Source organism: Brachycentrus maculatus, unplaced genomic scaffold (genome assembly GCF_059751285.1).
Source record: "Brachycentrus maculatus isolate JH-2025_06_01 unplaced genomic scaffold, ASM5975128v1 h1tg000173l, whole genome shotgun sequence".
Taxonomy (NCBI): Eukaryota; Metazoa; Arthropoda; class Insecta; order Trichoptera; family Brachycentridae; genus Brachycentrus; species Brachycentrus maculatus.
Window position 1 is genome coordinate 3,447,105 of NW_028280926.1, and position 25,037 is coordinate 3,472,141.

The 25,037-nt window shown below is 30.6% G+C and overlaps 2 protein-coding genes across 2 annotated transcripts in view; one reads left to right on the top strand and one right to left on the bottom strand.

Moving 5' to 3' along the window:
- LOC148308236 (rho GTPase-activating protein 7-like) overlaps positions 1-25,037 on the bottom strand; it is a 449,904-nt gene that overhangs the window by 332,192 nt on the left and 92,675 nt on the right. Inside the window, exon 3 of the mRNA XM_088262080.1 lies at positions 22,664-22,912. Coding sequence (XP_088118206.1) covers positions 22,664-22,762 — 99 coding nt within the window. The 5' untranslated portion in view covers positions 22,763-22,912. The remainder of the gene's footprint in view (positions 1-22,663; positions 22,913-25,037) is intronic.
- On the top strand, positions 5,521-7,499 carry natalisin (neuropeptide natalisin). The gene has a single exon (XM_088262135.1). The coding sequence runs from the start codon at positions 5,523-5,525 to the stop codon at positions 7,428-7,430; it is 1,908 nt and encodes a 635-aa protein (XP_088118261.1). The 5' UTR covers positions 5,521-5,522; the 3' UTR covers positions 7,431-7,499.

Consider the following 25,037-nt stretch of genomic DNA (forward strand, 5'->3'; position numbering starts at 1 on the left):
AATGACGCAAGGCTGAGATGACCATTATCGATAAAATTAAGAAAGTTAAGTTTAACAGTTTGGGCATTCGAATCGAAAAAGTGAGGAAAAAACAGTAAAACAAGAACAGTATATAGGAAGGAATCTTCCATATTCTTCTTCATCTATATTGAGATGTCAAAAAGTAAAATAACTAAGTGGAGAAACCCAGATATGTGTACAAGTGGACACACTCAAAATATTGTTAACAAGCTTTCTGTCAGTGTTTGCTTATCACTGCTATTTCTTTGAATTAGGAACTCCCACCTTAAACCCCATCCTTAAAGCTCGAAAATTGTTTCTGAATCAGGGCGAGAAGAGTCCCCTAGGATTAAGCTTAATAATACACCCTAACCAAATATGACTACAGACTTTTCAGAAACATAATACGCCATGAAATTACAAAAGAGAAAAAATTAAGGTATTATATTCATGCGAATGTATGTAGGTAGACGAAAGAAAGTGTTTAATGTTTTGAAAAAATCGTTCCTATCCGTGATAATTACACTGGGCAACAATGATTTTGTAACTGAAATTTTGACGACTGATTGTGACTTACTTAATCGTTCTTATTCAAGGTCTATATAGTGACAAGTTTATACCAAGTCAAGTTTTTATGTTAAAGCCATATTTTTTTTTATGGAACCCATACGTTGAAACCGTAATAGTGGTTGGTATCTAGATATGTTTTAGTCTAAGATATAATGGATTTTAAAAAAAAAATCAATAATTATGGAGTAATAGTGGAAATATTTTAACTTATTAATATTGCATACGATAAAATTTAATGTTTTTTTATATTTATACATAAATAATAAGATAAACTTTAGGAAACATCAGAATAAAAAATATAGTATCCATAACTAGAAAATCTGACGTGCTACATTTTTTTGGATTCCGTTTTTTTTTAAATTCAGCCATGCGAAGTGCATAAAGATCAGGTATTTTCATGCCAGTTACAAAATAAACGCTATGAATTGTTGACCATTGTTATTTTATGTAACAAAATGATATTTAAAAAAAAATCGAGATATTTTGAGTGTGTCTAAATCTTTATTTACAGATTTTGGGTTCGTCTTCATTTAGAAGTTATTTATACTGATATCTCAACATAGATGAAGATATTCATTCATACTGACTATCAAATACGCCAACCGTTTTTAATGGAAGATATACAGGAACATCGATTTAATTTTAAAATATATTTGATGAAATACTGTAAATTTTATAATGCAAGTCGTATTTATCAATTACAAATTTATATAATAAAATATTTTAAATAATTTAAAATAGTTTATGATATTCTCAATAGAAAAATGAGATTAGAACTTAAAAATAAAACCGATATACAAAACAAATAGTTTTCCTTTTTTTTTTGAAAATCTGTTTCAATCTTCTTTTATTAATATCCGTCTGAAATATTCGATGCCTGAATGCTAGTTAAGCATTTTTTTTTCAAATTTCATGTAGTTGAAATTAATTTCATGTTTAAAACTACAACATAACCAACAATAATCAATTGGTAACGTTTTTTTTATATTTCATGTAGGAATTCTGACCCCCAAATCATAAAAATAAATCAGTTTATATTGGTCATGTGAAAGAAAGTTTATAAATAAATAATAATGAATTCTCCAGAGGTTACTGTGTACACACCGGTGTATAAATAATTTGGAAAGTAAATAAGAAACCATTTTAATCTAATAACGGCTCTCCCAACCACTCTTTCATTCTTAAATTCAGTGTTTCTTAACAGGGAAGATCAATGTTTTTATATTTTTTACAATTATTTACTAAAAAGTGTTATATCGCTCACTCCTTTCAAGAACGTCAAAAATAAAAAAAACGTCAATTTTCAGTTATGCATATTTTCGGAATGCCCAGAAAATGTACTATATCCCAGAAAAAGAGGCATGTTTCTAACTTAATATTTACCCGCTACAAGGCAGAAAGTGTTGTTTTTGCATTTTGAAGAAAAGGTATTGTTTAATTATTTTTTTAAATAAACTTAATATTTTTCAAATGGAAAAAAAACCTTCATGTTTTACCTAAAAAGATATGTTGCACAGTAAAAATTTCAGTAAGTGGCTTGATATTTATTTTTATACATTGTAATATATTTTCAAACTTTAAAAAGGTTCTCCTGAAAAATCGAGTATTTCGATTTATGACGTTCTTGAAAGGAGTGAGTGATATATATATTTTAAATGTATTATTCTAACCCTTTACACACTCAATGGTGCATTGGACACTGCATCGTAAAGAAGCAGCGTTATCTTGACCATTAAATGTAGGAAAAAAACGAAGGATAGGTGTTCAGCCTTCCGCTTCAAGTACCAGTTAAATAAACATTAGACTGAAAAATCACAAATGAAGAAGACGAGTTTTTACTCAAGAGATAGGCTTGAATTCTTTTTTTTTGCTGAGACCATATATGCATTCAGTAACAAATTCATAAACATAATTAACATGTTTTAATTTTTTTGCTGAGACCGATCAAGCCAGTTTACGTGTCTTGTTGGTGGAGTATTAATACTATTTACAGTTAAACAAATTTATAAGGCGAACGTAATTAGAAATAGGAACAGAGGAAGACCGAGAAGATTTCAGTGAAACTTGATGAACGATGGTATCATCAAGTTTTTTTTTAAATAGTTTAACGTGGTCGTCAGGTTAGAAATCGGAACAATACATATGAGGGGATGTATAAATATGGATGAAGCGTTTGCAAAGACAGAGTGATGTGGCGTTCTTTTTTCTCTGCCTATCACTGTGTAGAAGCGGCGTCATGGTGAATTAGTCAATATATAATATTTACAAAAAAAGTAATTCTACACATATAGGGTCTTTCATTAAGAGCTTCCTATCTTTAAATTAAAATAAAACAAAGTGTGTGTGAGATATCATCGATCTTTTAATGAAATGAAATAATTTTATTATTTGCACGTTTTGTTGAAAGCAATATCCATTAATGGTAATTTGCCATAAGAGACTGAATAAATGTCAATCAAATCGACAAATGTAGCATCAACAATATGGCGGCTATCAACTTTGAAAGTTTGAAAGTCCTTATTGAAAGACCCTGTAGTAATAGTTTTTTAAGAAAAGAGCACGTTGCATTTGCGTTGATGAAAAAAAAATTTTATTTTATGGTTATATTGTGTTTCAAACCCCTGAAATGTCCAATCCGGAGGTTTACACCGTGAAACGGTGAGTGACGCGAAAACAAGAAAAATGCCTCAAGAGACAGGGGTGGCAACCCTTTCTCCTCCCCCTCCCCATAGGAACACCCCCATGGAAACTATAAAAGAGGCCTGAATCAACAGATTAGTACCATTGTGATCCCAGCACTGAAGATCAGCGAATGGTACTATCTGGTAATGGTACTACCCATGCGAATGGTACTATCTGAACTTCTACAAAGTGCTTGAGCGAAATGATGAGTTTACACCAACAACAGTTTTGAAGCCAGTTATATATTACCATCTGTCACCTATTATAAAAAAATTGGTAAGTTTTGTTCATGTTATTTTACAAACTCCTACAATTTTTAATGGGTCGAATTTGTTCATATATATCGTTACTTCTAAATCCATAACATAAAAATTAATTCAACATCTGTCTTCAAATAATGAATCCATTTTTTTGTGTTGATTTTTAGCTTTGTATTAAATAAATAGCACAATTGGTGCTTCATTGCGTAAAAGCAATACATACCATTCGTTTTTCCTTAGAGCAAACCTAAATTATCGTTATTAATGACTATGCAGAAGATTTGTGATGTATTTTATTTATTATTTGATTTGGCGTTTAATTATTGCTGCACATGTTAAAACTCTCACTTAGAATTATATAGCTTCATAAGGACCGTAGTCCATTTGATCTTCACATTCCTTTGATAATGCCCTAACAAGGCGAAGCAATTGTCACAATATTGATTTTTTATGTGTTTTTGTTAGTTAAATACAACTTAGTAATAGATTTATATTATCCACTGACACTTCGTGATGGAATTGCATTTTTAATTTATTATTAGATTAAAACCAATATTTTTAGCTTTTCCACTTTTTTTATTTGACCAGCGACCGGGTTTCGTCGTTACCAACATCATCAGACTGGTGAGAGGCTATACAAATTGTTATGTTATATATAAAAGAATAAAATTATATCAAATCATGGTTATCAACTCCTGCCTTCTTTTATATATAACATAACAATTTGTATAGCCTCTCACCAGTCTGATGATGTCGGTAACGACGAAACCCGGTCGCTGGTCAAATAAAAAAAGTGGAAAAGCTAAAAATATTGGTTTTAATCTAATAATAAATTACAACTTAGTAGACTAAAAAAATCTGTGTTTGATTTAAAATTAATACATAAAGATTTGTGATAAACCAAATAGCCTACCAATAGAGGTGATTCAATTTCATGCCAAGATTCGCATAATAATTTTCAGTCTCCAATATCTTCATTTTTTTTAATAAGACCACTTTTGACTTTAGTAATGTAAATACTACTAGTTTTCGGATGATTTAATCAACAGGTAAAAATACAAACTGTTTTTAAATTCGCCTATTAAGGAGAACATCTTTAATTCTCGAAACTATTCGTGTTTGCATAAATAAACTCGAAAGTTGTATTTAGTTATGCAAGTGTGAGGTTTTATTTTTATATTTAAATTATCATGTTATTCTACAAAGTAAATGCCAAATCAATCAATAACAATAGAGGCGATTTCTATCATGATGAGATAATATATATTATTGGATTTAAAAAAAATGTTTACTAGGTTAACAAACAATTTATTGTTGTATGTATTTGTACAACGTATTTTATCAGAATCATGACGTATCAAAATAAGAGATGTCTACACTTGAGATAAAACATCTATCGTTTTTTTATGATTGACCATATTATACATTTGAAGGCATATATAAAAGTTTTAAAAAATAATGCAATATGAATTTTCTATCTAAGTGAAAAAAAATCATAATAAGTTGAGACACACACGTGTATAATGCAAATATTACATTAACCGTTTTTTGAATATTTTAATTGGGTTTGTTAAGTGTGTAATTTCGGGCTTTTACCTTTGATCAAGAAAATATTTAACGAATAAATAAATGAGTTATATCAAGAAAAAGTTTGTTTGATAATGGTTAAGGCACCCAGGGCTCCATATCCGTACTTGCATTAGGTTGTGCCACTAGGGCGCTATTAATATGAATGAGTTTCTTAAACTATTTAAAGTAATCCATAGTCGACGTGGCCACAAGTCTCGTATACGAAATAATTCTTATAGCCTTACTTTTTTGTTTGCATTACACAGAATCTTGTATTCAGAGTGCAAAATATTCACTAAAGTGTAAATATATGATCCGATATTTCATGAATATATATATTTTTTTGTTAAAATAAGTAAAAAAATCACTTGTTCAATTTTAAATCTTTCTATAATATTTAACCTAATATTTATGTTTCACATTGTATTACAGATCCCGACAATGGGGACGTCCTTTCTAGTGTTGGGTATAATCTACCTTCTGATCGCCACTCAGCAGTTCAACTTCGGACACTGTCAACAAACGATCTCTAAAGGATATCGAAACCAGCCGTTTACCCAAGGAACACAAGACGACAAACAACAATCTCTACCCAAATCAAGATCTAAAAGACTAACCCATATTATTGATGACCGGAGTATGTACTGGCCTCTATCGGACAAGGAACCCTTTTGGAATGATCCAGTACCTAGATATTCTGAGAACCCACCGACATTTCTAGACATGTTGATGAACAGCCTGATAACCCCAGAAATGCTGGGAACTTCGCATAAATATGAAACAAACCACGCTTTTGAGATCAGAAATATGATTCCAGACGTCAATAAAATCGTAAAAACCAGACGTAACGAAGATATCATACCGACATGGCCATCGAGGGGAAGACGATCAGGAATAGATTTACTTAAGAGCAACAGGACAAGAAGAGAAGAGGACTTTGATCTGTTTTGGGGAAATAGAGGAAAAAAGAACGACGAATCTGACGTTTTTTGGGGAAACAGAGGTAAAAAAAGTGAAGAAGATGACCCGTTCTGGGGTAACCGAGGAAAAAAGAACGACGATGATCCTTTTTGGGGTAACAGAGGAAAAAAGGATATTGATGATCCTTTCTGGGGAAACAGGGGAAAAAAAGCCTCGGACGATGAACCATTTTGGGGTAATAGAGGAAAAAAGAATAATGTAGACGATCCGTTTTGGGGAAACAGAGGCAAAAAGTACAGCGAAGATCCTTTTTGGGGTAACAGGGGAAAGAAAGATATTAACGACGATCCATTTTGGGGTAACAGAGGTAAAAAAAATATTGAGGATGATCGTTTTTGGGGTAACAGGGGAAAGAAAGATATTGACGACGACCCATTCTGGGGTAACAGGGGTAAAAAAAATATTGAAGACGATCGTTTTTGGGGTAACAGAGGAAAAAAAGACGGGGACGATAGCCCATTTTGGGGAAATAGGGGCAAGAAAAATACTGACGAAGATCCGTTTTGGGGAAATAGAGGAAAAAGAGATATCGACGAAGATCCATTCTGGGGAAATAGAGGCAAGAAAGACGTTGAAGATCCGTTTTGGGGTAACAGAGGAAAAAGACTTAAAGAAAGTTACACGTTTAACAAAAACTTGTCGCCTGATAATTACGAAAAAGTAAAACTCTTCTGGGAAAATCAAAACAAAATTATCAATAATAATTGGCGTAGCCTTTTTAAAACAATGCGGAATCATCATACAAGACCTATGCAAAGCAATTATTTTCACAGGCATCAAGACTTTCTGAATAGTTTGAAGAATGAACAGCTTCGTGAGACTTATAAAACGCAGGATGGATTGTACAGAAATAATAATTTAGTTCAGAAAACGGAAAATGAAAAACTTATTAGCCTTATATCAGAACTTCTCAGCAAGAAATTCCAAGATCAATCGGAAAATGAAGAAGGGCCAGCATTGAACAATACAAGGATCCAAAACGGCAGACCACATACCAAGGAACAAGAAAAATTACAAGACGATAGCATTATAATATTCAAAGAAGAAAATCCTGAAGATGCTTCAATATACAGGCAAAAACGAGATCTTACGTCATATTTCTACAGTGTGTTGAAATCAATGAACAAAATTCATCCATCCACAAATGGTCCTGTTGCAATAGTGATTCCAAATATCAACAAGCAGACAGTGAAATCCGATACCAAAACTACATCGGTTAGGAAAAAAAGAAACCCAGGAAATTTCAACGACAGCCATTTAAAAAATGAAGGATCAAACTTTGTTGTTCTTTCACGACCCCTGGATGGATCAAAAAACGAGGAAATAATAGTTGTGGATGAACGGAACGAAATAATGAAATTAAAATAAAATAATCAATCACCTGAAATGAACTGGCAAAAATAAATTAATAAGTCTTTTAATAGTTCTAAAAGGCCAATCGATGTTTACCTAGATATATATAGATTATAAATTTAATAAATCAATTGTTATAAAAGTAATGTTTAAATATATAATGACATGTATAAATAGAAATTCTTATGTATTGTACTGAATCAAAAAAGCAGAAAGCTTTCATTAAAAATAATAACAAAAAAATTCAGAAAAAAATGTAGTAAAATTATACTCTGGCTGGGTTATGAAATAAATGATTAGGCAATTGATACTGTTTTGATTATTTTATTTTATTTTTTACATAAACATTAATTTTTCCCCTATCCACATAACAAAAAACTCAATATTATGTTGAGACAATATTCAACATTCAAATGTTGAATCAAGTTGTTGCTTCGTATTATTGACTTTTACTGTTATTTTTCATTATAATTTAATTAAAAATTAATCTGTTCAGTAAAATAATTTTACAGGCATATACAAAAAAAATCATTTTGTATCAGTAAATCTGATTTCAAAAAAATAGATAAATGATCATTAAAATGTAATTATGGAATGACTTTTTTCCATAACATGCCTGAAATTATTTTGAGCTGTTTTACAACAAAACAATATTTATGTAACGATTTTTTTAGAGAAATATTTGATATACCTACAGATATTTCTCAAATAACTCATAGTTTAAAATTACTTTGAATATCGGTGCCGAAGCCATATTTTCTCCTAAAATACCTTTTTTGTAATTAAAATTAATAATATCACTTAAATTATTTTATTTTACTTTACTTAACTAATCATTATTTTACTTAACTACTTACGTTATAAATCAAAGTAAAACGTGAATACTTTTTTAATAAAAAAGCACGCGTCAAGCTTTTCTAACGTAATTTACAGGAACAAGGATTGTATGGAATTAGTGTTTATGCATTATAAGGAATAATATTTTACTACCCGGTACAAAACAATGTAAGTACCAGTTAGCCTTGCAAATTCCAGAGGTAAACTATGGATCAACTACTATTGGGATAAATCGATGTGAATCAGGTTTACTTCTGTAAAACTTAACGCTGTGAACAAAATGTAATGTTTTTAATAAATAAACAGAAGTTTGTTTAAAAGCAATGAGGATTATTAAAATTTATGTATAGATAGTCTCCATGTATATAAACAAAAATTAAGGTAAGAAAATTTTCATTTCGAAACATGCGATGGGAAATAGTGACATCTATGTAATGATTGATGAAGAATATAACATATCTTAGTTTTATCATACGTGGGGACGAAAACCATAAACTTAATTTGATTCGTGGAGGTAACGTTGAAAGAAGACGTGGTGTATAGATTTAAAAACCACCCTGACATCGGAATAAACGCGACATTACTTAGAGCAGTCCAGTTGTTCCAAATAGTGCAGAATAAGGAAGCTCTAAACTAAATGAACATAAATCTGGGACCCCAATCAAAGCACTTTCTTATGAACTAAATAACTTTCCATCACGCCGCTTCCTAACAGGGGTAGGCAGAGAGAAAATATCGCCTCACCAATATGTCTTTTCAAACAATCTTCGCCTCTTCCACATTAATGCATCTCATCATATTCGATAGTTCAAACTCGTGATCTGACCAATTTCAAGTATTTTATATACGTGATCATACCAAGTTTTCCTCGGAATTTCTCTGTTTCTATTATCAACCACATTTATCTCAAAATTGTTTTACTATTCTTTATTCACTCATTCGATTCACATGCCCAAACCATCTCTACATACTCTCAACACACCTTTATTAATTTTATCGATAATGCTTATCTCAGCTTTTGCATTCTTTCCTTATATCATCATTCGAACATTTATCATACTCACATATTGTAGGCCTCAATATTATTCCTTAACAATTTTTTTTATAATTTACTGTTTATATTAAATAAGTACTAAATATTTACGTAATTATTTTGTTGGTCTATCCATTTATTCTGTCATCCATAGCGTACACACTCTTATTTGCCGATAAATGAGTTATTCATATAAAATATTCATAATGATCGCATGGCGTGCTGGATTTCTCGAGTAACACGAGTCTTTAGAATTATTTGCACACGAGGATTTGCATATTCACAGTTTATGCATAGAGGAATGCCATTTTTCACGAGTAAGGACGATAATATCGAAAGCTGTTATGGAATGGAATTTCGTAGTTCTTATATAATATTCTTGTTTTATAAAGTAAAGTACCCACCCTTCTGCACTTTTAAATTTGATTATTATTATTATTATTTACATTCATTCTTATGGCTTTTTTTTTTTGGTGAGTTACTATGCCAATCGATGTCAAAACTTATATTTACTGATATTTGAGCCGCCATGCAAGGGCTGTCTGACATCAAAGAATTTTATGATGAAGAAAATTTTATGTGCTAAAATATTTTGAAAAAACTCAAAACAAATTATAAAGTTTGATATAAAATGACATATTTTTCATCACCATGCAATGGCTGTCATCAAAGTATTTTATGATTTAGCCAATTTCATCAACTAAAAACTAAGACTCAAAATGACATATAAACTTTGATACAGAATGTCATATTTGCTATCCCCATGCAAAGGCTGTCATCAAAGAATTTTATGTTTAGCAAATTTTATGTATATTATTAGATTAAAACCAATATTTTTAGCTTTTCCACTTTATTTTTATTTGACCAGCGACCGGGTTTCGTCGTTACCGACATCATCAGACTGGTCGGTAACGACGTCGGTAACGACGAAACCCGGTCGCTGGTCAAATAAAAATAAAGTGGAAAAGATAAAAATATTGGTTTTAATCTAATAATATATTAAAATGCAATTCCATCACGAAGTGTCAGTGGATAATACAAATTTGATGTGCTAAAATATTAAAATTAAAAACTAAACATATACATTGATATAAAATGTCATATTAATCATCACCATGCAAGGTTGTCATGAAAGAATTTTATGATTTAGCAAATTTTTAGAGCTAAAATAAGCCTCCAAACAAAATATAAACTTTGATACCGAATATCATATTTTTTAACACCATGCAAGGGCTGTCATCAAAGAATTTATGATTTAGCAAATTTAATATGCCAAAATTTTTAAACTCAAAACAAAAAATTGACTTTGATACAAATTTCGTCATATTTTCTATCGCCATGCAAGTGCTGTCATCAAAGAATTTTACACACACGCATATATTATTCTTTTAAATGAAACCACATAACAATATTACTTGGAGTGTATTTATGTGTGTGAATTATTGCAGTGTTGTTTAATTGAAAGACATAGAAGTTGACATTTTGTCCTACATATCATATACTCATATTTAAAATTATAATATTCCCATAATTTAAGATTAATGCGCATTAATTTACGATATCAAATTATGATTTGCGATAATTTTAAACGAGATACCGCATTTAGCCTCATATCCAATAAGGTAGTGTTCCGATTAAGACATTCATTGTATAATTTATGATAGTGTTTTAATAAATGCCAAAATGAGTGCAGCAAGAAATCTCAGATACATCGTTCTGTTTCACGACTCGGTTGTGCAATAAAGGGAATGCGCTTGTATAAACAATCTACAGCGTTAAACATAAACTAACTAACTGACAATATTTATTGATTGAGAAAGTGTTTCTTTTTTGTAGAATTTCACCGGTTGGGAATATCAAAAGGAAATAAAATCAAATACTGTTTAAAGTGCTTTTTTCTTACTTTAATTTATGCAAAAAAAATATGAATAAACTTAATATTAAAATAACCTAATACAGAAGGAAAATTAAAGATTTTCAATAAAATAATCGACCTCAATTCGCACCTATTGGTGCACTCGGAATTACATACTCGTACTCCAACAAGCTTTTGGGCAAGTCCCCTCAGGTTATAAATTAGTTAGTAAAGTCAAATATATTAATTCTTACGTTTCGTGGAGATTTAAAACAGATAAAAAAATTTGTATCCTGGTTTTTGAGCACATCAAAACATTAATTTAGTGTAGATATGAATTGCTAATGAATCATTCGTATATTGTTTAATTGCATCCAAAAGTACACAGAGCTCTTTATAGAACCGATCGTAGAAATGATCTCATTGCCTTCAACTTCATATAAATAACGATCAAGTCAACACCGCATCAACCCAATGCGGTTTCCCTTGCATTTATTATACAATAAATATGCACAAATATATAATAAAAATAATAATACCCTTATCCGCACCCCAATGGTGCATAGGGCACTGCGTCATATAAACGCAGTGTAATCTTGATCGTTTACACATGAAGGAAAGGTGATCAGCCCTCCGCTTCAGGTGCCAGTCCAGGGTAATATTGAATGCACAAATATAGTTACTAATATAAATTTCGTTTACATGTAAGGTCGAATTTAATATAAATAAATTTGCATTTTTAAAAAAATACATAAAGCGCGCTGTCCTCATTATCAGTTGGTTTCGTCTTGTTTAACGCAACCATTGTACTGTCCAATGAATAAATTGATTGGCTTCTACGACCTGTCACATTTGTTTACAAATATTTACATTCCCCAATCGCGCAATAAGGCCGTCAAGCACGACACACTTCAATCTACACTATTGCATTACTACAGCAAATATGAGTACATACTTGTCTATCGTGCGAGCCCATCCATCGAAACGCATCGCGACATTTCGAGTGTAAGCATACTGCTATAATACTTTGTAGGCGTATAGCTACACTGCCAAGTTGGCACCACTGAATAATACGAATTCGCCACGGAGATTCCCGAACGAATTCAACAAAAGCGGCCAACCGAAGAGAAGAGGCGAGATCCGCCTGCATCGTTTGGTTCTAACGGACGTGTATCTACGTTCACATTTTTACTTCTATATTTCATTAATTAATTGGATTAAATATTAATAAAAGTTATCAATATTAATTGTAGAGTACGAGCTTTTATAAATAATCGATCTCTAAGTAAGAATTCTTTAAATATCCTTTTCTGGCTTCCCGTTAATAACGCACACACACACGAGGTGACCAAATTGGTTGACCCCGACGTTCCCGATGGACTAAAACTTTTCAAAATTAACCGTTAATTTCCGACGCGACGCATTTAAAATAATTATTATTTTATTAGATTGAATTAAATAATTATTAAAATCTAGTCAAATGTAAAATAAACAAGAGATGGCACCCACTTCCAATATGTTATATTTCATAATGCGGTATTTTAGCAGTTGTCAAGAAGCATGCTGTCTGCCATAATAAATGTTTAGAAATGTTTGATGTTACGTTCAATACATGGCGATGCCATTGAGGTAAAAATGCTGTTTGAAAAAAATGTTTTTATCGGTGACAGGTAAAAAAATTAATAAGCAGGTATTTAATAATTAGCTCATATTTGGATGCAACATTGTGTCAAATTTTAAAATCAATCGGTGGATAATTTAAGAATAATTAAGATTTAGAGCAAACTAAAATATACACCATTATTAATCTACATCGATTTTTAAAAAATGTGTTAAAAATTCAAAGCAATCAAGAACATATTTTTTTAAAAGGTTTTTTTAATTAAAATTTTAGCTCATACTGTAGCTATGGATTTGTAATCAACATATTTTCAGCTTATATTGTACCATGGACCTTAATCAATGAAGTACCTCTATTTCAAAAATAAAAATAATAAAATAGTTTTAAGGCGTGGCACCCTAGAAAGTGTGCATTTTAATATGTACGTATGTATGTAACTGTTACTCTCGAAACGGACATACAATTGCCTATTGCAATAAGCATTATTTCTTTCCTCGTACGAATATGGAAATGCAGCATAAAGTGTGGGTGGTTTCCCAGGGTAAGGACTCGACGCGAAACATCTAACATCACGTTTCATCCAAGGGCTCAACGCAAAAATAAACATCTCAAACGTATGGTAAAACGTAATGCTATATGCAATGGTTTGACTCTTTTCTTCCTATTTCTCTTTTTTGCCTGCAGAGCTTTGAACTACTAGTTTGAAAGGTACGGTATTTTTTTAGCATGGACTCAAACCGCGTGGGAACTTTTGTTGACCCGAAGCCCTTAGTGACATCTGTGAACGAACTCGTGAAACACGGCACTGATTATTATTTTCGATAAGCTATCGATAAATGTATTTAAATATATATATAATACATTTTTATTTATACTGATGCCTACACTTGTCATTAGTTTTAAGGAACAAATAAGTATATTTTTTTGTTCTGGTTGCATTAAAAAATATATATAAACAAGGCAAGAACGCAAGGCTCGAATAAACACTATCGATAAAATTAAGAAAGGTGTTTTGAGATGGGTTGGACAAGTATAATGAATATGTGAGGAAATAACGTTTAAATAAATGAGGACGCAAATGTAGATGAATATAGGAGCAGAAGGAGACGCATGAATGTGGAATAGGGGAAGAATTTTTGCAAAGTCAGAGTTTTGTGGCGATCTATTATCTCTGCCTACTACTACAGATAACCAGCGTGATGGTTAGTTAGTTAGTTAGTTAGTTTTTTGGTTATTGAAATTTATATGGCTTATAAAATGTAATTATTCAGAAAATAATTTAATACGATAAAGAATAACAATACTTTTTCTTATACAACATATCGTGGGTGTACTGGCAAAAAACGTTAACTCTAAAATTCCTGTTTAAATCATCCTTGTTATTTAAAGCTTTAAGCGTGTATAAAATACCCGTTTATTAAACTTAAAGTTGAATTTACATCTAAAACCACATAAATATGACATTTCAAACTACTTAGTGTATTATGCCAGTTTAAAGAACGTTGAAAACTTTATAATATGCATCATTTTCTCGAAATTCCATATTTTCGAGTTAACGTTTTTTGCTAGTATAAGTACCCACGATTTAATCCAAATATTTAAATTGCTATAAACCTTAGGAAATGCTCTCTTTAACTGCATTAAAATAATTGTTTTTGAGTGTCCCAAATTGAGGGGGTTAGAATATAATTGCGAGTGCCATTTTCGTCACATCACGAGTCAAATCTATTCGTGACTCGTCCTGCATAACCCTCTAACCTGATGTGATGAGTCAACAAGAAACAATAACCGAATACATAAACAAGACAAAGAACAATGGAAGTATGTACATCAATGACCATACGTACCGTAAACGTTGACTTTTTTTACAAACTTACAAATAAAATACAGAAATAAATTAAAATAAATAACATTGGTTTCAATAATTAAAAAAATATATGGGTAAATCAAGAATAATTTTGAACTCCGAATCCAGTGTTGTATAGGGCATCGCATCAAATTGGCATATTACTTTGACCGTTTATTAACAATGTAGAATGTGACTTCCGAGAGCTTAGAAAAGCTGTGCATTTCAGACAAATTATATGGATACTTAGCATACATATAATGCGTCCCCTGAGACGAATGTGTGGTAGATCGTTGCATGACATTTTATTTACAACATTTTCATCTCACCAATAGATGTCTCTAGTGATTCAAGAACAGCGATTCGAAATTGGTTCATATATATAGAACTTTTAAGAATACGATTAGTGTGGTTGTGAAAAATGGGTAGAATTGGTGAATGTTATACGTGTGTAAAGTGATCACTGAAACCAGCCTATGACGGACGTCAGCGCCGTAAATGCCCAGACTTCCATATTCTTCTTCATCTTTGATGAAACGTCAAAAAATAATATATGTTATGTTCGGTCATTAGGAGTAGGCACTCGATTGGTACGTATACTCGTATTACGCATATTTTCATTACTTTTTACTATTTGCATACCTAATCACCGATGCGTGTGCATAGCGTACGCACACAGGTGCATTATAATGTTGCACTGCGTGAAGGCTGAAGATTAATTACTTTCGTCATGTTTAGACTAACGGTTATTAATAATTGAGACCTCCCAAGTGAACTGAGGTGGCTTATTCCTTACTTTCACATATCGCTCACTCCTTTCAAGAACGTCATAAATCAAAAAACATGATTTTTCAGGAGAGCGTTTTTAAATTTTGAAAATATAATGTAATGTTTTAAAAATAAATATCAAGCCACTTATTAAACTTTTTACTTTGCAACAGAACCTATGAGGTAAAACCTGAAGGTTTATTCTCCATTTGAAAAATATTTAGTTTATTTAAAAAAATAATTAAACAATACCTTTTCTTCAAAATGCAAAAACAACACTTTCTGCCCTATAGCGGGTAAATATTAAGTTAAAAATATGCCGCTTTTGCTGGGTTATAGTACATTTTTTGGACATTCCGAAAATATAAACAACTAAAAATTGTCGATTTTTGATTTATGACGTTCTTGAAAGGAGTGAGCGATATGTACACCCAGCAATCCCTCACAGGAGCAGTATTGGGTTTCACTCGATACTAACACATCATCACGCCGCATTCCGTGTGAATATGTCAAATTTTTGAAAAAGATAGATTTTAATTGGAAACAGAATGTGTGAAAGAAGTTATACAGTTGACAAAAATTGATGAGGAAAATGGTGTAAAGATCTAAAATTCGACAGGGAAAATAAGACAAATAAATTAACTATGTCGCAAATCTTGACTGATATAAGATATTTAATCCATTATATCTATTGTATTGTTTTTAGGGATTAACATTATCCATCTATTATTTAGTAAAGACGTTCACAATCTTTTTAAAGATATATAAACCGAGTATGCAATAAATCCTTGTACATAATAGGCAAGGAGATTTTTTTAGGCAAGTTACAAATATTATTTAAAAAAGAAACATCACGCCGCCTAGCGCAGGGGTTGGCAAAGAGAGTAGAACGCGACACCACTCCTGACCTGACTACTTTCAAGTATTCGAAATACTTGATTATCCCAAGATTTCCTCAGTTTTCTCTACTTTTATTTATAACCACATTCACCTCATAATAAAATAAATAATAAAACCCTTATCCGCACCCCAATGGTGCATAGGGCACTGTGTCATATAAACGCAGTGTTATCTTAATCGTTTACACATGAAGGAAAGGTGATCAGCCCTCCGCTTCAGGTACCAGTTCATGGTAATATTGAATAAATATTACAGTGAAAAAATCACTTATATTTATTTTACCCCCTTTGGGAATTGAACCCGGGACCTCCAGAACGGTAGCCGAGCGTGCTGACCATTACACTACGGAGGCGGACACCTCACCTCATAAAATTGTTTAACTTTTCTTTCTACACTCATTTGATTCACATACCTAAACTATTTCATAACACCTTCCGTAATTTTGGCGATTATGCTAATACTTATATTATGCCTTACATTCTTTCCATATAATATACTCCCATTCGAACATCTATGACAGAATAATATTATTTAATTATTTTTTCTTTAATAAAAAAATATGGCAAAATAAATATGTATGAAAATACTTTGTTGCGATTCCACTTAAGGCGGGATAATCGATGGCCCGCAACTTAATTTCCTTCATAATCAGACTCAAATTCCCATTCTTAACTTTCAAATATATTTATTAAATTTGATATGGTGACATCTAAATTCATAGTTTTTTTTATGAGCGCTAATGTCGTGCCCCCAATAGTTAGGGCATTAAAATCGGCACGAATAAGATCGCGTGAAGATGACGGAGTACCTATCATTTGAAAAGTATGTCGTTTAACAAAATATGATTTTAATCTTCGATTTTATTATGTACCTATTTATTATTCATCGCAGTAAAACACAATGTCCCCTATATTGAGAATAGTATGAAGTACAAATAAAAAATGCAGCTATTAATATTTTTATCGTCGATAATAAATTATGGTTTTTTTAGGTCAAGAGTTCAAGCCTGCTGTTGACATATCCAAGAGAGAAAATTTTATCGCACAAATGATATTGTTTAATAAAAATACATTTATTATTATAAATGCAGTACAAGGCATTTAAGATAGCATGGAAAATTGTAGATATCACAAGTTTTCGGTAGGAAGAAAGAAACATCGCTTTATTACGACCATCAAAATTTATCAAATTTCTTAATCGGCAAATATTTCAATATTTTATATATATTTTTTTAAATCTTTATTTTTAAATATTTTATTGTAATTACAGCTGGACAGTGTCTGGATTCACACATTTACACCGAATGCAAAACCTCGGCAATGATTTCGCGGACCATATCGATATCTGGAATATGTCACTTCCTAACTATAAAGCAATAATAATTACAATATTTCAGGCTAATGCATGATTATGTTTTGAATATTGAAAGCATTAACTTTGTGGATCATATCGATATATTATTTCAAGAAATAAAAATACTTTGTGTTCTGATCCACTTACATTTTTATTAACCAACTAGTTTCGACAACAATCTATTGCCCTCTTCAGGGTTTAATTTATTACTAATTAAACCCTGTAATAAATTGAACCCTGAAGAGGGCAACAGGTAGTTGCCAAAACTAGTTGGTTAGTAAAAATGTGAGTGGATCAGAACACAAAGTATTTTTATTTCTCATAGTAATATTATGCATAATTCCTTGGTTTGTACGTTCATCCTTGTTTAGATAAGTATTTTTCGAACCAATAATACACTCAAAATGAGAATCTATTTTATTTTATGAAATTATTTTATGATTAACTATTCAATATGTTATATATTATATTATGTACAAATTGGCTACGGCCATTATTAAAAAAAAAAAACAAAAAAATAAATCGACACAGATCAACGATAAAATCAAAGGTGATGTTGTACAAAGAATTCTATGTATGCAAAGAATTAAAAAAATATATTCTTTAAAAACACACACACACTCACCCCAACCAACATAACTTTCATAAGAATAGTATTATCAGTAGATTTCTTTAATTGGCTGTAGATTTGTTAATTGCTGTTGTATATTGTTTTGTAGTGGCTGTAAAAATCCCAAATAAATAAAATAATAATAATAAAAAAAAAAATAGCGTTCCATAATAGGAGATTATCCCCTATAATTTTGCAAAAAAATCTGACAAAACCTTTGAATAAAACATTATTAATAACGACGTATTATAATACATACAATGTTTAAAATTAACTTCGCAAAAAGGCTACATCATCGACATTTTGGCGCGCCATCGATCTTACAGAAATTGATGGCAACACCCATCAATCATTTAGTATAGTGTAGCAAAAAAAAAACAAGCCGTAAGACGTCATTAAGGCTACAAATTGATGCTGTCCTGAATTAAAAAAAAAACATCGTCTCAAGCAGTACAGTTCATAGGAACTCGATCGCTCAGAATCGCTCGGAATGCGATCAATTAATAAGAATCACGAAGACGCGGTTTATCAATAACATAGGAATAGTCGCCTGAGGTGAGAACAAGGGCATGATTACAAAACACCATCGCAGATAAAGCTCGTGGCGTGGATATATTAATCTCAACCTAAACGCACCAACCAAACCAGTTACAACAAAAATATGATTATGTAATTAACGTTTTATTAAATACATAGTATTATACTTTAATAGCTGAGATAAGATTATACAAAATGTTTGCAAAAAAACCGTAGGCTATTATTATTTTTATAAATTTCAAATTTGACATTTACGAAAATTTAAATTCTTCACCCACACCCATATAAACTGTTTATTAGACATTGGCTTTTGATTTTGTTTTTTTATTTTTAGTATAGTTTTACTTAGTAAATACCACTCGTTCATTTCATGGTATTTTATGGTATTTACAAAATAAAACTAAAATGAAAAATGAATTGATTTTGCTACAAAGTGACTGCCGAATCAAATGAGAGTGAGATTCATTTTTTTCATTGATTTTTTTTGTAAGTTCAACAATTCAACAATTGTGGAATATAAGTACGATATGTTTTTATAATATTTTTTTTAAATATTTTTTTTAAAATATATATTTTTTAATAATGCATATTTTACAATAAATATTTACATGTGTATTATATCTATAATCCGTATTATATTTATGTCCGCCTCCGTAGTGTAATTGTCAGCACACTCGGCTACCGTTCTGGAGGTCCCGGGTTCGATTCCCAGGAGGGGTCAAATAAATATAGGTGATTTTTTCCATCTAATATTTATTTAATATTACCCTGGACTGGTACCTGTAGCGGAGGGCTGATCACCTTTCCTTCGTGTTAACGATCAAGATAACACTGTGTTTATATACTGCAGTGCCCTATGCACCATTGGGGTGCGGATAAGGGTTTGAATTGAATATTTAAAGTAACAAAATCGAGGCACAATGAAGACGGAATGTGTACAACAAAGACCATTTAAAAAGAATTAAAAATATTTATTAATTTTTAAAAATATTACAAATATATTATAGTACTATTACTTTATTTTAAAATAATCATTGTAAAACGTTCGATTCGATTTGTCAAACGTCTACTTTGATTTTCAAGGCATCCAATTTGGTTTGCACAATATCAAATTTGATGTGAAAAACCTGTATCCCCGGTTATTGATGTTATTCTTGTATCATCTTATAGACATCATGAAATTAAGTTTCAGTCTAATCATTTTTTTCTCATTTTTTATTCTTCTTGGAAATAAAAAAGATAAATATTTATGTCTGTCAAGTTTTTTGACTATTTGAACAAATATTTATTTCGTGTCAATATGGATGCGAGAGCTTATACTAAACAGGTAAATGATTTTATTACAGCAGCAAGATCAAAAGCTTTCGGTCTGAAACATTTCCCAGAGCTTCTGGGAAATTGACGATTTGATAAACACGGTAACTTTATGAAAAATCTTTTTATTTGACGTAACTTTGACTCTCTTTGAAAATTTTCCAACCCCCTCGAAACTGTTTATGAAGTGCAGTCGCCTAGAAAATAACTTTTCGCTTTGAGAGAATGATTTGTAAGCTACTAAGCGATGTTGTTTAACATTACGAAACGACAAAATAATAAAATAAAAAATGTAGCATAATGATAGCGTAGGAAGAATGTCACTATAATTAATAAATAATGTTTAAATATTTAACCATGTACACACATACAGCATACATATTTGTTTTCACAATATTTGAATTATGTGTAAATTTTTGTTTGAAAATTCTGGAATTTCGTTTTTTTCTAATGATATTTATGAATGTTTCTGCTGATTGAAAAAACTGACTTTTTCATTCATTGATGAAACCGAAGATGTTAAATACAAAAAATAAAATTTAATAATGCGTTTAAAAAATATTGTCAATTGAAGCATAAATTACGAAATTCGAGTAGCTTAGTTATTTTATTTTCTTTTCTTTTTCTTTTTTTTTCTTTTATTATTTATTTAAGTTATTAATCTAGAATGATAAATGATCCATTATTCATAGTATTCTAACCCAGACTTTCAAAGTTTTCTTCGCGTATGTTTTATAAAATCAATAAAAAACACACACTTATATGGCATACCATACAAATAAAATTGATCCTAACCTGTGAGATTGAAAAAACAATATGCGTTGTTTTATCTTTATACAAAGTCAAAAAGTAAAGACTTAATCATGAGAAATGATACAGTATTTAGTATTTATGAGTAAGTTGTTAACTTAAATTTTACAGAATGAAGTAGAATGTAGGTAGGTACTTAAACATTGGCGTGGAAAGGTGTGTAACTTCACAATTTAATAACAATATATGTACATATCGTAAGCATATTAAGCATATTATTGTGTCGGGTTGTGGTCCCGTGGTTAGTGTCGCGGACATCTTCGATCTCACATATTTCCCTGATCCTGGCGTTTCTTATTCTATCACGTAGAGTCTTGCTTGATATGCTTTTAAGAGTCTTCATTTCTGACACTCTAAGCGCGTTTTTTATGCCAACGGTGTCCGCTCTACTTTCGATTGCAATTGATGGCCTATACTTAATCGTGTCGAGTTGTAGTCCCGTGGTTAGTATCGCGGACTCAGAAGTCAGAGTTTTTCAGTTCAAACCCACTCTTCCACAACTTTATACCTATTTCTAATAATGAGCCGCTTAGGCTCACAGAAATAGTATGAAATTGAAATATTTGTGTAAATAATAAAAACAAAAATATTTCTCTTTTTTTTATTAAAAAAAAAGTAATGAAGTCGATCCATGTAATTTGATATACGCTAATTTAAATTTATAACTACTCGTTAATCACGCGTCATGCGTATTTATTTCTCAAAGTATACTTAAATTATTTATTAACCTTTTTTTCTTTTAAACCTATAATCCTGAAAAAATGAATGTTATGTCATATATACTGATTTTTTAGTTAGTGACGTTTCGCAGTAAGCACACGATATGACTGAAAACTTTTTAAAAATACCTAAATCTCAGAAAAATTTACATAAAAAAAAAACAAATCTACACCATTAACATTTTCGTGGAATTGTTTTTTGTTTACGTCGTTTGTAAATAAAGTGTTTGAATTGATCGGGCTTTACACGCACTCAGAGTTAAATATCCAGATTAAAGATACTGAGAAACATCAAAGCAAGAATTTTTTTATGTTAAAACTTAAATTATGTTTAAACATACTTATGTTTAAACTTCACCGCGATTGAATGACTAATCTTAAACATGTAACATCAATATCAATTGAAGAAAGCCACTCCTTGCAAACAGAATCCAACGAAAATACAAAAATACAAAGGGAATTTTTTTATAGCTCCATGGTTGAAAAAGTTTTTTTTTTTATTTAGTAAAATAATTCGATCTGTTATATGTCGCTCACATAAGAGCGTAATAAATCAAAAATCGTCAATTTTCAGTTGTGCATGTTTTCGTAATGCCCAGAAAATGTACTATATCCCAGCAAAAGAGGCATATTTTTAACTTAATATTTACCCGCTACAGAACAGAAAGTGTTGTTTTTGTATTGTTTAATTATTTTTTTAAATACACTAAATATTTTTCAAATGGAGAAAAAACCTTCAGGTTTTACCAAAAAGATCTGTTGCACAGTAAATAGTTAAATACGTTGCTTGATATTTATTTTTAATCCATTGCATTATATTTTTAAACTTTAAAAACGTTCTCCTGAAAAATCAAGTTTTTTGATTTATGACGTTCTTGAAAGGAGTGAACGATGTGTCGCCTATTTACTAAGCTTTACAAACATACTAGGGTAAACCTGCATTAGAAACTCTTTTTTTTTCATTGAAAGATTTTTATGTTTATTTTATATCAGGTGTTTTATTTTACATCTGGTTTCTAAAATAAATAAACAAAAATGTACTTACATTGACTTTATCCAAATACATTTCAATCTCTTTGTAGGGATCTGTACCAATGATGTTCATCTCCTCCAGTCCCACTGTTTTCACTTCGAGAGTCTCCATTGTTAGGAAGATATTCTTCGTATCTTTCAATATTTATGTTACATTATGCAACCCTTCCGGTGTTTGAGCTAAGCATTTAGGCGATGAATTCGTCAGGAAAACGTTTTTCAGGTCTGATGGAAAACTCATTGTAGCTGATATCCTTGATTCCTGAAAAAAGTTGAACATTAGTATGCTTTGCGAATTAAGGATTTTTGTTTCAATTTTCAAATCAACACGTATAATTATATTAAGATACACACTCAAATGACAACATTTCTCATCGGCAGTTCAATGGTAACCACATATGAACACAAATGCTTTACATGGTTTTCAGATTAGGTTGACATAGAAAACAACATGAATATTTCGGTGATTAACAAACGAATTTAAATAAAATCTGAAGAATTAAACTATGTGCTTGGCTTTTATAAGTTGAAATGCAATTTATGATACACCCTATGCAACATAAGATGCATTGATGGAAAGACAAACTTTAATTTTTTTAAATATTAAAAAATTTAAATTTTAAGTTTTCGTCAAATTTGTAATTTGATTTAAGGCTTAATCATTTGTACTCTTTTTCTTACATGGAATCACAACGACGTATTGTGTGTTATGTAAAAATTTGAGGAAAAATACAATATTTTTAATTGTAAATATTTTTTTGGTAAGGCAGCAAATATAAATTTGTATGTTATTTATTGTTGCATTTACTTTGTGGTAAATCATGATTAAATTATAAGTAAAAACTTTTTTTACCACTTCAGTATAATATATTGTTACTAGTTTCAGAAGCTACAAATGCTTCCATTTACGGCTTTCAATATAAACTTTAAAATGCTAATATTTAAACCCGTAGATGGAAGCATCCGAAGATTTCTTGAATTAAACTAGTCGTAATAATAAAAACTCAAGTGGTACAAAACAAGTAATTTTATTTAGAATTCAATCATAATAATATTTTCTTCGACATACTCATAGTTGATATACATTTCTTTTAAACCTTAACACCTCTCTGGGAATTTTACAGGGCTAACAACCGCCATAGGCTTGGTTAAGTAATCACTTTGCACACGCACGTGTAACATTCACCAATTCTACCCATAATTGACAATCACACTACTCAAATTCTTGAAATTTCTAGATTTATTGATCAAACTCGTAATATAGCATGTGCACAATAGGCATCTATGATAGGATAAGGAAAGCTTTTATTAAGCAGAGACTCTTTCTATTTGTATGTGAGGTCCGAATACTGGATTATATATTTGCATACATGAGAAACGCTTGAAAACATGGTTTTCAATTTATTTTATCTTATAATTTAACCAGATTGGTGATTCCCGAAGAATCGCGTCACTGACTAATACTTTCATGATTCACACAAAAAGAAGCCTTCATGAATAATCGCTCATTATGCGTTCGTGTTTTTACCACATACAGCGTATTGTGCAATAATATAATGAACACATTTCTCTTACAATAAAAATCAATTATCCCCTGATTTGCATAGCTCCCTGGAGTCGAACTCTCGGCCGACAAAAGTCGTATGCAAATTACGGTGCACTTTGCCTCATGCAGCTCTCGGAAGTGTCTCGAGCAAAAAATAACAACAATGAGCGATAGTAAGCGTCGAAACACGTGCAGATAATATTATGCAAATGGCGTTTGTGACTCTAGAGAGTGCTAGGGACCTTTAGATGTTTGAGCTCATTGAAGGCTCCACAATTCTCTGAACCGACTACACATTCAATTCGATACATTTCTCTCGCATTTTATACCCATACCCAGTACGCTTGCATAACTAAAATAGGAAATGTGTTTTGTGAAATAAAAAATACAGTATATTATTCGCATACACAATAACTAGGGGTGCGTTTATAATATGGTTTAGGGTATGTTTGCAAAAATGGGTGAAAATGTCGGTATACGAGTATTTGAGGTAATTAGTTGTGGGTCTTAGAAAAGGGGAGAAATTGGCCTTTATATATATTTTCGTTTATATATATATATATATATATATATATATATATATATATATATATATATATTTATATATATATATATATATAAATATATATATATTTATATATATATATATATATAAATATATATATATATATATATATATATATATATATATGTATATATATATATATATATATATATATATATATATATATATATATATATATATATATATATATATATATATATATATATATATATATATATATATATATATATATATATATATATATATATATATATATATATATATATATATATATAT

Coding starts and splice junctions, on each gene's coding strand:
- natalisin (XM_088262135.1), top strand. CDS start 5,523: ATGGGGACGTCCTTTCTAGTGTTGGGTATAATCTACCTTCTGATCGCC.